The sequence below is a fragment of the Acyrthosiphon pisum genome, chromosome A1 (assembly GCF_005508785.2).
Source record: "Acyrthosiphon pisum isolate AL4f chromosome A1, pea_aphid_22Mar2018_4r6ur, whole genome shotgun sequence".
NCBI lineage: Eukaryota > Metazoa > Arthropoda > Insecta > Hemiptera > Aphididae > Acyrthosiphon > Acyrthosiphon pisum.
The window spans coordinates 102,845,702-102,860,472 of record NC_042494.1 but is presented as its reverse complement, the minus strand read 5'-3'; the positions used below and the strand labels follow the sequence as shown (position 1 = coordinate 102,860,472).

The 14,771-nt window shown below is 27.6% G+C and overlaps 1 protein-coding gene and 1 non-coding gene across 2 annotated transcripts; one reads left to right on the top strand and one right to left on the bottom strand.

The window, feature by feature from the left end:
* Positions 1–580: 580 nt before the first annotated feature.
* On the bottom strand, positions 581–653 carry TRNAN-GUU. Its single transcript has one exon. It is a non-coding gene; the product is annotated as a tRNA-Asn (tRNA).
* Positions 654–3,676: 3,023 nt separating this feature from the next.
* Positions 3,677–5,635, top strand: LOC100575941. Its single transcript, XM_003245897.4, has 3 exons — positions 3,677–3,934; positions 4,116–4,333; positions 5,359–5,635. The coding sequence occupies exons 1-3, from the start codon at positions 3,895–3,897 to the stop codon at positions 5,479–5,481; spliced, it is 381 nt and encodes a 126-aa protein (XP_003245945.1). The 5' UTR covers positions 3,677–3,894; the 3' UTR covers positions 5,482–5,635.
* The last annotated feature ends 9,136 nt before the right edge of the window (positions 5,636–14,771 follow it).

The window sequence follows — 14,771 nt, the reverse complement described above, 5'->3', positions numbered from 1 at the left end:
AATACTTTTAAGAGCACGCCATATCGATAATCGATTTGTCTAAATATTGTCTCAAAACAATTTAAACATCATTTAAATTTACAACATTTTTTTATTTGTTTTGAAAGTGGAATACAAAGTTAAATAATAATAAAATATAAAATCGATATGTCATTCCCTCAAAAATATTATTCTCTATCTTTTTTGTAATAGGTGACTTTACTCTAAGATTACTTAAACGCATAGAAAAAATGATTTCGCGTAAATGCGTTTTGTCTATGTTGCGCGTGGGCCAGAAAGAGAAGACGAATAGTGCGCTGACATCCTCTTAATAGATTGTAAGCCCGGAAAAAAAAAACTATTAATTTTATAAAATATTACAAATTGCTTAATGTTTTTGTTACATTTACTATTTAGTAAAAACGTTAATTATTTATACCTATTACCTAGCTACTAGGTAGATATATTAGAAATGGTATAGGTAATAATATAATATAATATGAAAAAAAAACGGAATATTCTGTTAAGTGGTCTTGTGTGATCGATCATTTGTATAACGATTATTTATAACAATGTTTTATAAATACGTACAAAATGTAATCGCCCCCGGGTGGGCTCGAACCACCAACCTTTCGGTTAACAGCCGAACGCGCTAGCCATTGCGCCACGGAGGCCACATGTGAAATTATTAAAAATAATGTTAATTAGATATAAATATAGGCCGTAGATGTGTAAAAGGTGTCGTACTTAATTCATATTTGCCAGTAGGTACCACAGAACAATAGTTCAGATTCGTAAATCAATTAGGTAACTATTTGGGTTGAACTCTGGCTTTTGGGTCCAGAGAAAAAAACCTGAAACCACTATTTGATTTTATTAAAAAAAAAAGAAAACCATACCTAAGTCATAACTCTTAAGACGTAACATTTACACTACCTAGTGGCTAGTACATGATTTCACATATTTTGCTCAATAGCTATCTGATTTATCTGAATAATTGGTACCCACGGGTTGTCAGGGTCGTATACTCGTATTTCAGTATTTGAATATTTTGTACCTCGGGGAATTTTTTTGCCCCCTCGCATTTGTGCTATTATTTGCACAAAAACTTAATTTTGTTGGCACATCTGTATTGGCATCACCCAAATAATTTTTTTTTAAAGACATTTGTCCATTTTAAATGAATAAACAATTAATGAAAATCCGCCGAAAAAATTACATTTTAATATAGGTACTAAACTAAATTTAACACAATAAAGAATAATAATTTCTTTATTCAAACTATTAATATACTATATTATTAGGTACTCTATGATTAATTAGTAATTACCAATTTATCATTGTACCTAATAGTATTGTGACATTATAATTTGTTGGTACACAATATAATATTTTCTCAAAATATTATAATAATAATAATTAATATACGTGATTCTACTCTAATAAAATATCATAATGGTTAAACGGAAGCAACCATACACCGGCCTATATCGGGCTGCTTTTAAAATCAGACGGGAGGAAATGCCCACCTTGCCACCCACCAAATAACGCCATTGGCTGACATTCACATAGGTCGGTACTAAATAGTCTATATAACTATATATATAGTATATACCTAGGTAGCCAGGTAGGTACCTACCTATCTACTATTACAAGTTGCAAATTACAACCCGTTGTATACCTACTTATTTCCCAATCAAAGGCATCTAATTTTCACGGGGAGGGACAAATTGAAACTAGATTTAATATACTAGGTAAGTATAAGATACTAGGTTGGTATTTCTTGAAAATCATTGGCTTATGCAGGATATTTCAACTATGGGGTGGGAGGGAGGGCTTCAAAATGAATTACAATTTTATTTTTATTTTGTCCAGTCTAATAATTTCAGATGTTTAGGTGAGGAATTTTATACAAGACGTCAAGACACAAGAGAAATGTTTGTACAACTTCAACTTCTCAACTTTCCTAGTAGACAAAATATTCTGATCATAAACTCTGATGGAGATTTTTGGTAGCAAATTTGATCTAAATAGTACTTTTGGGAGGTCAAAATTGAAAATTCTCAGTAGCCAGTAGGTACCTACTTTTTAAATAATCGGGAAAACCAAAAATAAATAAATGAATATTTGTTAAAATTAATAAAATTGTTTGTTAACCTGAGTTTTTAGATCGTCTTCGCTTGGACTGTATTTGAATAATTTTAGTTTTTTTTCTAAAATAAAAATGTATTCGTTCAGTCAAATAACTTAAAAATGTTTTACAACTTACAAGGATCCTCATAAGTTTTTATTATGGCTATTTTATATTTAAACATATTAACGATACATAGGCACGATTATTTTTTATAAGAATTTTGTCAAAACCACAATAATTTGTAATTAAAAATATAGAAAATATTAAATTTTGATAGCTAAGGCTTGACAATTTAATACAAGTAGTTCATACATATAGGTACCAAAAAATTACTGATCATTTTAGGAAAACAAATTACAAATACAATGTTTAAACTAAAATTGACTATACCTAGGTATGTATTGTTCATAATTGGCTATTATAACTAATCCGGTAAGACGTATCACGTATATAATATGAATTTATGTCCTTACAAGAATTAGTTGACAACAGTTGAAACTTGATAAAATATTTAATTTTTTAAGTAATAATATGGGTTCAGTCATACAAGTCCATGGTATCAAATATGAAATTAGAAGGTATATAAAATATTCAAAGCATACATGTAATTTTTCTTGCCTTTTTTATTATTAGCAAGTGCGCTCTTGTCCCAATAATGTCCAAAACTTGAGATGTTCAGTCAACTTAATCTTACAATGGTATAATATTTATTATAAATGAGTCAACTACGTGCACGATCCAAAATCATGGGCGTTGTTAGGGGGTACCCGCTATTTTATCTTATATTAATTGTTATAGATATATCACTTGTAAAAACAAAACAACTTTGCGGGTGCCCTTATCCAAAAAACAAAATTAAAGAAATACTCAAATACATATAAATATGATAAAATATATAGGTAATATACAACTAGTTGACACCATGCATTTAATTGCCCCTAAAGAATGCCAATTTTTATATGATTCAAACTTTGCTCTATTCATTAATGTATTCGAAATAATTGTGTTCAGAATTAAAAATAATATTATTTAGATATCAATATTTTTTTTGGCATACGGCCATACGGGTAATCAATTGTTAGCAGAAAATAACAATAATGCTGTTATGATTTTAATCCGAGTGAGTAAAAATATAATGAACAATTATAATTTATATCAATTAATATAATTTAAAATGATATCCAGCCATAATCATTATACTGACTTTATTTTAGGTAATCAATAGCAACCATTTAAATAAAAAAAAATTTTAAATTTCGACTAATTTCAACTATTAGGTACTATAAATTATAATCTGTAACGATTAATAATATATTATTAATAATATTTATAATGTTTAATAATATATATCTATGATTTCAACAGCTTTCATCTATGATACTGATGATACGGAAATACGGAATCAATTGTGCCTTCAATAATACCTTGGAATAAAAACAGTAAAAATGTTTTATCCATGCTATTTTACCTTCCCAGGTCTTATTATGGCTGAATTTATTGAAGGCGAGGGGGGAGGAACGTGCAGTCCATCTATATTATGACTATGTTTTTAACCGTGGTAGGTATAACTATACCAGATATCTATTTTAGTAATATCCCTGTCAATTTTATTTGCAAAGTCATTAATCGTACTGTCAATACAAGAGGTCCAATATTTTGCATATTTTTTACATACCTACCGGCTACCATAAATTCTGTGTTTTTAACGCGTCAACACACAACAGCCACTTAATTTTCAATAAAATAGTAGACACCTCTGTTTAAATTCAAAATTTTAAATCATGTTCCGTAAATTCCGTCCAAGTATGTTACAGAATCAAGGTAAGGGATTAATCTTTTAACTTTGGATAAATAAAAAATAAAAATAAAATTCTGTGATTCATCATCTAAGTATAGATAATAGATGTAATATTATTAAAATATTATGTACAGATAATATATGTATAGGTAGTCATTAATATATTATAATTCATATTCATAATATTGTTTTGCATTTTCACAGTTCTGCATTTACGTGGTAAAAAGGATGGAAAACAAGATAAATCAAAACAGCAAAAACCAGAGTGCTTGTGTATATGCCCTCCACATTACAAAATACTTACTATGGATGATATGCAATTGCCGTATGGTAATTGGAAAGAACAATATCAAAAGAGAAACAGAAAATACAATTCAATATTCTTGTTTGGTTTGATTTCATTGATTGGTTCTATTACAGTTGTAAGTCAAACTTAAATAATTTAGACAAATTCTTTAATCGGCTATATGGCTACCTAATAGGTTCAAAACTTTAAAACATAATTTATTGGTGTTAAAGTGTTTTATTTATTGATACCATATAATAATAGAAGCAAGACAAAGACAATAATAGAATAGGTGCAAATTTGGGGGGGGGGCTAAGCCACCCCAAACTTAGTCGTAGCCCCCTCTTCTAAGCCAAAAGTTGAAATTGCGCCTATGAATAATAGACATAAAGACTATAGCACAGACTACCACCAATATACAGTTCCACAAATCGCAATTATCAGGGAGTTGGTTAAATAGGGTGAAACCCTGCCAAATTAACGATATGAAATATACATAAAAATTAGAACTAAAACTTATAGTTTACTGGCTTTGGTCATGATTTAGAATTGTAATCTGTTACCTGGAACCTAAAAATTCTAGTTGCGGTATTGTGTACATATTATTATTAAAAGTACTTTAATTAATATATATATTTTTAAATGTTATTGATAAAAAGATCATCACAGCTATTACAAACAAGAAGTCTACTAAAAAAAGAAACTAAATTTAGATGATTTTTGTTTTTAAAGATGTTATGTAATACACAAAGGCATTATAATTTCACTAACCTACCTACTTATATGATCTATAATATGCAAAATATCATATTATAAAATCTATTGTAACATTTATTCAATAGGTATCTACTATCCTAATAGTACCTATATTTTTATATTCTAAGAGGATGTATTCTAATTTCTTCTTGAAGGCATGTAAGGTTTGTTCAATTTATATTTAATTATGATATAAATATTATAAAATGTATCCATCTTATACAATTAAATAGGTGTCCAATACAAGTGATACTATATAATAATATTTAGATATCAACATTTACTATTTTAATTTTGGATCATCAACAAATTAATAAATACCTAGTACTTACTTAATTTGTGTTTTAATAAAAGTAGATAATTATCAAATTATGTGCTGTTAACCATATTTAATTTTTTTTCCAGCTAAACAAATCATGTATATTTTTTAATGCATTTCCACCTCCTTATCCCTTTGACAAAGAAGATATATTTGAATGTGCCGATGATGATGAAGACTGTGAATTTGAATGTGAATGTGAATGTTAGTACCTAACTACCTAACCGATATGTTTTTAATTGTTATCTAAATCAAAAAACTATTTCATGACAAAATCATCATTATGAGATTTGTTTTATGTTAAACATATTATCATTATACAATATACATTATAAACATTAAAAACTATAATATAATCCTAAACTAACTTTGTTTTTATTTACATGGTAATAATTTTCATACAAGTTATACTTATACATTTTTAATTTGTGTTGTATTTACAATATTTCCCTACAATAAAATTAATATTAGATAAGGTTGCTTTAAAATGTAATACGTGTACTGTTGAAGAAAATCCAAGCAGTTTTACTGTCCTAAAAGGTGATGACAGACACAAAAATAAAAAAAAATAAAAAAATAAAAAAACACACATCATTGTAAAATCAATACATTCATCATTCCACTCAGAATCTAAAATGATACAATATTAGAGAACTTTGAACTTTTCAATTTTCTTGGTGGATCAAAAAAGAAATCAAAATTACCATTTAATGAAATTCTATTAAAAAGGGCATAATGACTATAATTTTACTTTTATGGTTATATATGAAATATATATGTAGAACAGAGAGTATGATGGGGGGATATATTAAGAGGAATTTTGGCTAATTATCAGGACAGGCAATCAAATTATTTAATTATTTATATAAGAAAAGAAAAGAATATCATTATTTAGCCGTTTATCTTTGAGAGATTGAAGGTTTTAGGTCTTTAGCTAATGTATTGAATGAAGTGTCAATTTTCTCTAATTTATAAATGAATCAATATTCAATATACAGACGTACAGAAAAATATAAAACTTGTATGTACCTAGTACCTACACATTTATTTATAAATGAGGCATGAATTAAACAATGTAATTATTGAAATTTATTGTGAGTAAATAACTCTGGTTACTTATGTTTTTTTATCGCCTAAGAAATTCACTTTTTTTTCTAGGAATGTAACATATAGGTACCTAGCCAATAAGTAAATAAGTTCCTACTTCCTTAATGTTTTTAATTCTGCTCTTTAGCCTAACTTATTGATGTAATGAGTAATGATGTTCAATATTTTGAATTTGTGTTCCTATAGTCTATTAACCGGATCTATTTAATTATATTTTCAAGTTTGTGATTTATCTGCATATGCAACATAGATAGGTAACGTATCTACAAATGTACCATAGGCAACATAGGTGCATTATTATTCTTTAAATATAGGTATGTATAGCTCTTCCAGAAATCTGATATAATTTAAACTGTACCAGTATACAGTCCAGAAATATTATTCTAAATAAAATTAATGTATGATTCTCAAAAATCAAATTGCAAGCCGAGTGGGATTCCACCCTGGTTGCGGATTCTTGGCATGACATTCCGGCCAATATTAAAAGATCAATACACGATGCTACAATGTATCAAGTAATAACGCATTCTCGATTGGAACCGATTCTCCGATCATAGTAGAAATGTAATTGAATAGTAATTTGCTTGTAGTAAGTGGAATGGAAATTACCTACGTCTGGTTGGACCCCTTAAAAATACCAACAATAAAGTCCTACTCCATTTTTTTTTATAATATTTTAACAAAATAAACAAAAAGTTGTCGATGACAGAATATTATATGAGGATAATCTCATATTATAGAACATTAGAATTTAATGTGAAATTAATGAATTTTGATTAAGAATTTCTGGTGTCAAAAAAATAACACTTGTACGTTGTACGGCTGTCGGGCTGTACCTAATACTCGCTGGGAGTTCATTACCTACATATTATATTATCATTTATCATATTACTGGATGTGATATATACCTACCACTTATCAGAAACCTAGCGTACATCCCGCACGTTATGTTCTGTTTTTTTAAAAAGAATAAGTACCTATTAAAGACACTGTGGTCTGTGGCACATGGTATCGCTGGTACATTACGTTATAGAGTGGCGTTGTTATAGCCTATAGGTATGAACTCTGAAAATAGGCTTTTCCCCATCTGCCAAATTTAAGGGTAGAATTATAAAGTTATATCGCACGTCCCTCAAAATATCGTTTAATAATAAATAAGAACTTTAATAAAAATTCATACTTAATTGTATTTATATTGTTTTACACTTACGGAAACGTGTCTGGCTGAGAAACCTCATTGAGTTACCTATTATATTATTACAAGATACCTATATGGCTATATATAGTCTATAGGCTGGTTAGTAGTTTCCGACTAGCCGTTGCGGGTCTAGGACATTTCGTAGCGTATAGACAATATTAATATTATCTAGGTACCTACCTATCATGTAATATGTATTATATTTATTATTGTACTGTAATAATTTATAGACTCGACCAAAGAGGCTGGGTTTTCTCTGAATTCTTTCTCGGCAATACACTTTCGTTATTAATTGTTATATATAACATCATATACTCATATACAATAATATGTATATATTATGCTGACCATGTTATATGTGTGATTGTATGAAATATGAATACTTAGGCAGGTAGGTATAGTAGGTACCTATATAATATTTTGTCGGATTGTGTTAGTTGTGATTGTGTTAGTTGTGATTGCGTTACCCCCCTCGCCCGTCAGGTTACATAATATATTAGACTTACATATAATATATAATACAATATTATGATTTTCGCGAAATTCCGTTCTGTAATATTTCAGGGGCTGGATTTCAAAGAGAATTTTAATTTTTAGTGTAATCCTTAGGAACTGCTTAATTTGATCCATGTAACAAATAAGTACTTAAAAAATTGAAACTTTTATTATGAATTATTGTAGGCGTATTTTGGTTATTTTATTAATTGTTATTGCATGCAAGTTTTTAGTGTACAATCAAGTAGGTAATCACTATATAATGACTAATAACTAATCATAATTCTAAATACCTAAATAAGAAATACCTCTAGATGCTTATTATCAAGAAATAAACCTGTAACATTTCAAATTTATTTGGAATTTTTTTATATTAGAATTATTATAAACTTTCTTGAGTGTTAAAATATGCATCTATAACTGATTTTTTGTAATAAAATAAAAAAAAATTTAAAAACTATTATTGGGTTATTATTTTAAGGCCATTATTGTGGTAAAAAGTTATTTTTTGATATTCTTTGCGCATTTTATGTTTATAGTTTTTAGAACATTTAAATCAGAGCCCTACCTATTTGTTATATTAAACTATACATTAATACCTACATTATAATAATTCGAACGTTTTTTATTGTTTAGGCAAGGCACACGTTTTATGATAAATTATTATGCAACCGTCTGTCACCGACTCAGACCACCTGCAGTTACCGATTATTTCTATTTCTATAATATTATGTGTGCACGCGTGGACCAATGTATTATCATATACATGCGCAGTATTACAGTATACCTACACGCAATTATATTTTATTACCGTGTGTCGCATTCAGCATCATCTACGTACCTGCGAAATACGCACAGTATTTGTATAAACATATATCGATAAATATTATATTATATTATGTACGATAAATGATAATAATATCATCATACATAATGTATATTTATATGTAATATTTTAAAATTGAAAACGTTGTGTAATGCACTACGATTTAATGTCGCACATTATAATATTCACCAGTCAAACTTTCTCGAATCCGACGTTCTTATATATTAGTAGGTATACCTGATATCTATTCCTATTATATTTATATTTATTAGATGAGCGTCCACTAGCTGGCCAGTGTCCATACTCATATATATTATACATTCATATATTAATATATTATATTGTATAATATTGTGGCATGTGAGTGTATAACTTCTTAAACGTTATTTTTCGTTAGAAAATAATATAAAACATGTTGTAGAAATCCTGCATACATGGATCTACCTAATCTGATAAATACCAACCTAGTGATAAACATCAAGATAGGCAAAAATTATAAACATATATGTACATGTATGTGACATAATTACGGCACTACCTACGTTAATATCATACGGCATTACTACTATTTACTAGTTACTATTTATGTTTTAATATATTATATTTACTTGATAACCTTTATAATTGTGATGATATATTTCTTAACATTTTATATATTGTATCAGCCGTTATACCTATATTATACGATTAAAAATAAAATGTACCTTACATATAGATATTTGGCGTTGGAAACTCGTCAATAGTGACCGTATACCTATATATAATTGTTGTCTCGATTCGTTGCTTTAGGTATACAATACTACAATTTATACAGGCATTACGGTGATGTGTTACAATTTAACCACTGGTTGAAAAAAACAATAAATTGCTGTACTAGGCAGTAGGCACTAGGAAAATTATTTTAAACTATAATATAGCTCTGAATTTCTGTTTTTACGTTTTAAAAATATATGTGATTATAATAGGTATATATAGTAATATATTATTTTTAGGAACAATAGGAAATCATTACCTACTCATTATTTTCGAAAAAATTACATATAACACACATATTTTAATATGTATGACTTATTATATTATGTATCATTACTCTTTGTAAATTGTTGTAAATAATTGTATTATATTATCAAATGTTAAAAATGCAAAAAAAAAAATCGACATTAAGTTTCGCCAGATGACTTCGTCAGGAAACTTTATAATGATAAAAAATTTAAATAAAATATGCGCATGACTGCAAAACCAGTATACATTTGTTGATCTGCTCAGAATCTATATAATGCGTGTCCTGTATTTCAAAAATAAAATAAGCCGAACAGGATACAACGAGATCGACATAGGATGGTGGTGTGCAGGTTTTAGGTTTGAAAGAAATGATAAAGCGATTCAAGTGGAGTTTATCGGTTAATTTTACTTTTACTGTGTGTCAAACTGTGTGTTAGTGCGACAATTTTGCATGCTTGAGTGCTTGACCGTCTGTAGTTTTTTCCCTGTCCTTCTGTAGTTTAGGAACACACATGACTCAGTCTAGACTCGAATATCTAAAAAGATCATCAACACTGACTAGTGCTCTACAAGCGGTGGACGTGCGTTTGTTATGCAATATTACGAAATATAAATAAATATTCACGCTAATAACCGCTTTGTTGCTAAAGCGATTTGATCAATAAAAAAAATTTAAAAAAAAAATATATTCGTATTCGTATATACGACGCGTGGAGGCGGTGAAGAGTGAAGACGAAACGAAAGGGCGCCACAAACCGGTAACAGCATAACGGACAAAAGTATGTAAATAAATTTATTTCTGCAATATTGAATATTGTATATTACACCTATACAATATAATATGTTTCGCGCTAGACGACGAAGTAAATCCCGGGAAATGGGGGGTACGATGTTGAAGTATTCTATTATTCCTATTAATAATAATAATCATAATCAGCAGTCGAATACTCGAATGTTAGCTGCATCGATTGTACCTACCTACGTTTCTGTACCGTGTGACATTTAAAAATTATAATATTATTATGTTTACGCGCGCGCAAGATAAGTGCCCGCCGGGTATTTTGCTAATAGTTTGTCTGACCAAATGTCAACAAGTTACAGTCCAACCGCTTGTAATATTATAATAATATATTATATATTATACAATTAATTTAACGATTTCTCTAGGAAAAGAAAAAAGAAATACTTAATTTGCAGAATCCGACGAAAATGTTCAAACATTATAAATTATATACTAATATATTATAATGACTATTCGCCATTGTCCGTTCTCTCACCTAAAAGTTTGATTATTATCAATAAATTCACTCTAACAGCACACTAATGAAAATGGCGAACGAAAATTATCTATATGTCGTCCGTGTGTATGACGGAGACAACACATCGCATGCTTGTGCGACGTCCACTTAATATAACAATAATGACTGGAATATACCTACAAAATTTACCTTATATATTTACTTACTGTGAAAATAAAAGGCACCGTACAATATATTATACATAATGCGTGTTGGAATTGTTTCTGTAAGCAATGGAAATGAAATAGAAACTAATATTGAGAAGTAAATCCAATTATATAACTCGTTTCGTAGTTAACTTGATATTTATTATTTACCACCTTGACTTATGCCGAGTATTGCAAATTAAAAAATAAAATAATAATAATCAGAAAAAAAATATGTTGCACTATTATTATAGTTATAAATGTCTATAATTTTAAATCATCATAATCCAGTTCTTATAATGGTTTGACACGTGTCACACATGTCATATAAATTACGGGAAAAAATAATCAAATAACTTATTAAATTAACTCTTCTCGAAATACACAGTACGTTTTTTTATGTATATATAGATCACGTAGACTGGTGCTGTTACACTTATTTGATACTTATTTAATAACACAAATTTATTTTAATAGTGTTTGTTATCGTTATGTATATTAACTAGTTATCAAGTTTCAAGTTTTCAATTTTTCAAATTTTTTTTTGACATTTTTTTCAAGTTAAATCTATATACTATTTTAAAAATTGAATTCTGTTAAGTTCACTGTGTGTCGGATGATGATTGTTCAAAAATAAAAAAATACCCGTCATCTTTTTTTTTTTTTTGGTACGTTGAAATAATATAGTTATTGGTTACTATTATGCAAATTAAAAAGTAAACTAATTTCTTTACGGTTTTTTTTTGAGCAACGAGTAAAGTTTTTATGAAATTAATAGATACAACAAAGTATTTTTTTTTGTATGTAAATTACAGAATATCATACTTATAAATTAAATACATTTAATAGGAACCTAACAATTAAAAAAAAAGTTCACATTAAAATGATAAATAACAAAACGTAAATATTTAAATTTTATTTCAAATCCACAGACAATTCTAGTAGGTAGAAAATTAAATTAAATTTTTTATGGTCAATTCATCAATTACTTTTTCAGCACTAATTACTAATTGGAATGTATTTGATAGGTATGTTCATTATTCATGTTAATATAAACTTCAGTCGGTCAAATTGTATTCTTGTAATAATTATTTTTATGAAATTAAATAATTAATGTATGATTATTGATTACTAAATACTGATTAGTCATTAGTGTAATAGTGTGCTAAAACTTGTGGAAGCTTGTTTTATTATTAGGTACTCATATAATATAATATAATTACATACAAGTTTTACTTTTTGTTAAAACATAAAGGTAATGTTTTTTCTTATTTTAATTTAATACGATATAATATGGATTACAAGATATTTAGATATGTATGCTTACAAGAAGTTATGTTGTACGAACGAGATATAATTTTTTATATTGTGATTATAGTTGGCCCCGTATACGCCTCCGTATGTTTCAGTATAATAATTTAAATAACATTTTTTAGAATTTAAACCATAATATAAAGTGAAAATAAAAAATTTAAATTAAATTCGTATATAGTAACCAAATTTGAATAATGCATACAATATTATTCAATGAAATACACCACCCATACCTACACTATAAAGTATTAAGGCAAATTTTATGTGAATATTAAGCTGTATAGATATTAGATACGTAGTCTTAGAAAAACGAAAGTATATTAAATAATGTAAATGTTAACGGAGTACCTAAATCCAAATATGAATAAATAAAATAAGTAGCTCTTCAACAGTTCAACTTGTTTTATAAAATATTATACCCGTTTTATAATTTATTTATTACTTATAAATTAATAATTGATCACGGACATAAACCTATGCGTAGTGCGTACCTACTGACATACCTATTGGCTATTAATAAAAAAATCTTTTCCGATATTTTTTGAAATTTCTGATCAACTATAACAAAAAACTGGAGTCACTCTGCTATAGTGGTTACTGGTCACTGTATAATGGATATGTTAAATTAAATTCAATGAAAAATCATACGAAAAGAATTGTGAGCGGAGTCGGTCTATATTTCTTAGGATATTTTATTAAGTATATATTTATAATGCTATTTGCTGCTTTTTTGTGATTTATTTTTTAATAATGATACGTGCCGTATAGGGTGAACTCATTTTTGCCAAAAAAATAATCGCATAATTTTTAATTACTAAATAATATGCTAATTTTTGTGATTCTAACGAATTTTGTAAAAGTTTGAACCATAATCGCTCATAAAAAAAATAGTGCTTAAGTATTTTTGAAACTTTTAAGAGATTAACTTATGAGTAACCATTTTTAATATTTTCAAGCTATTTCAATGAGCATAACGTTTTTTAATGTTGATAAAAAAAATTATTATTGATTCATTTTAGCTGTTTTATCCGACTTAACGTAGGTTAAAATCAATTTTTCTATCGTTTTCCGTTTGGCTTCAGTTGAAATATATAATATAAACACAAAGACAATCACAATGATTAATTTTATGATTTTCACTTCTTAATATTCAGCTGGAAATATTATTTTTGATAAAAACACAAAAAAACTGGAGACAGATTCATCAAACTATTTTTTTCTGCCCATCGTAAAATTTTGGGGTAGTACAATTGCTCTGATTTACGACTCCAGCATCTTTTCTGATAGGAAAATGAATGAAGTTGATGCTGTTAAAAATTGAAAATTCCTACATTTTTTTAAATTTATGATATAAAATTATGATTTTCAGTTAGAAATGAATAAAAAATTTTCTTTATAGCTTACATAAGAAATTTTAGTAAAATATTCTCCATAATTTTTCTACCTTTGATAAACAAAACAATTGTCATAGAGTTACGCTAATTATAGCCATGATATATTTTTGATTTTTATTAATTTTCTTTAATTGATTAAATTATATTATTTATACAAATTACAAGTATGATAGGATGACACACAGTCTCAAATTTTTGAGAATTTCAAGTATGAGCTCACTAACATTTATTAATGTACAACGTAGATATTACACACATAACACATTTCATGCATAATGAATTGCCAATATTTCAATTTATTGTCCAAGGGACATATCATTTTATCGATATAATATCATGAATCAGCGTTTCTTAACCTGGGGGTAGCCAACCCCTAGATGAGTAAAAAAACATTATAATAAAATTATTAAAATAGTACTAGTTGTATTGAATTTAATTGATTTTGATAAATTTAGGTTGTGCCAGGTCACCAATTACATACATGCAAATTAAACACCCTAAGTCCGTGTAAACTATGTAAAAGTTACTAAGTTCAACTAAATAATTTGTATTTTAACTAAGTATAATAAGTAATTCTTTCACAGTGTCATAATATTATTTATACAACCATTCATAAATAACTACTTTGCCTAAAAGAAAATCAATTAAAACAAGTAAAAACAAATTGGCATACATTTATAGCATGAAAAAATTGCCAAAGCTGATTCTCAAAAATCATG

What these genes read in the sequence shown, in the direction of transcription:
- LOC100575941 (XM_003245897.4), top strand. Translation starts at nt 3,895, where the DNA reads ATGTTCCGTAAATTCCGTCCAAGTATGTTACAGAATCAAG. An exon ending in AAGTATGTTACAGAATCAAG is followed by an intron (nt 3,935 to 4,115) that starts GTAAGGGATTAA and finishes GCATTTTCACAG; the next exon opens with TTCTGCATTTACGTGGTAAA. An exon ending in TGATTGGTTCTATTACAGTT is followed by an intron (nt 4,334 to 5,358) that starts GTAAGTCAAACT and finishes TTTTTTTTCCAG; the next exon opens with CTAAACAAATCATGTATATT.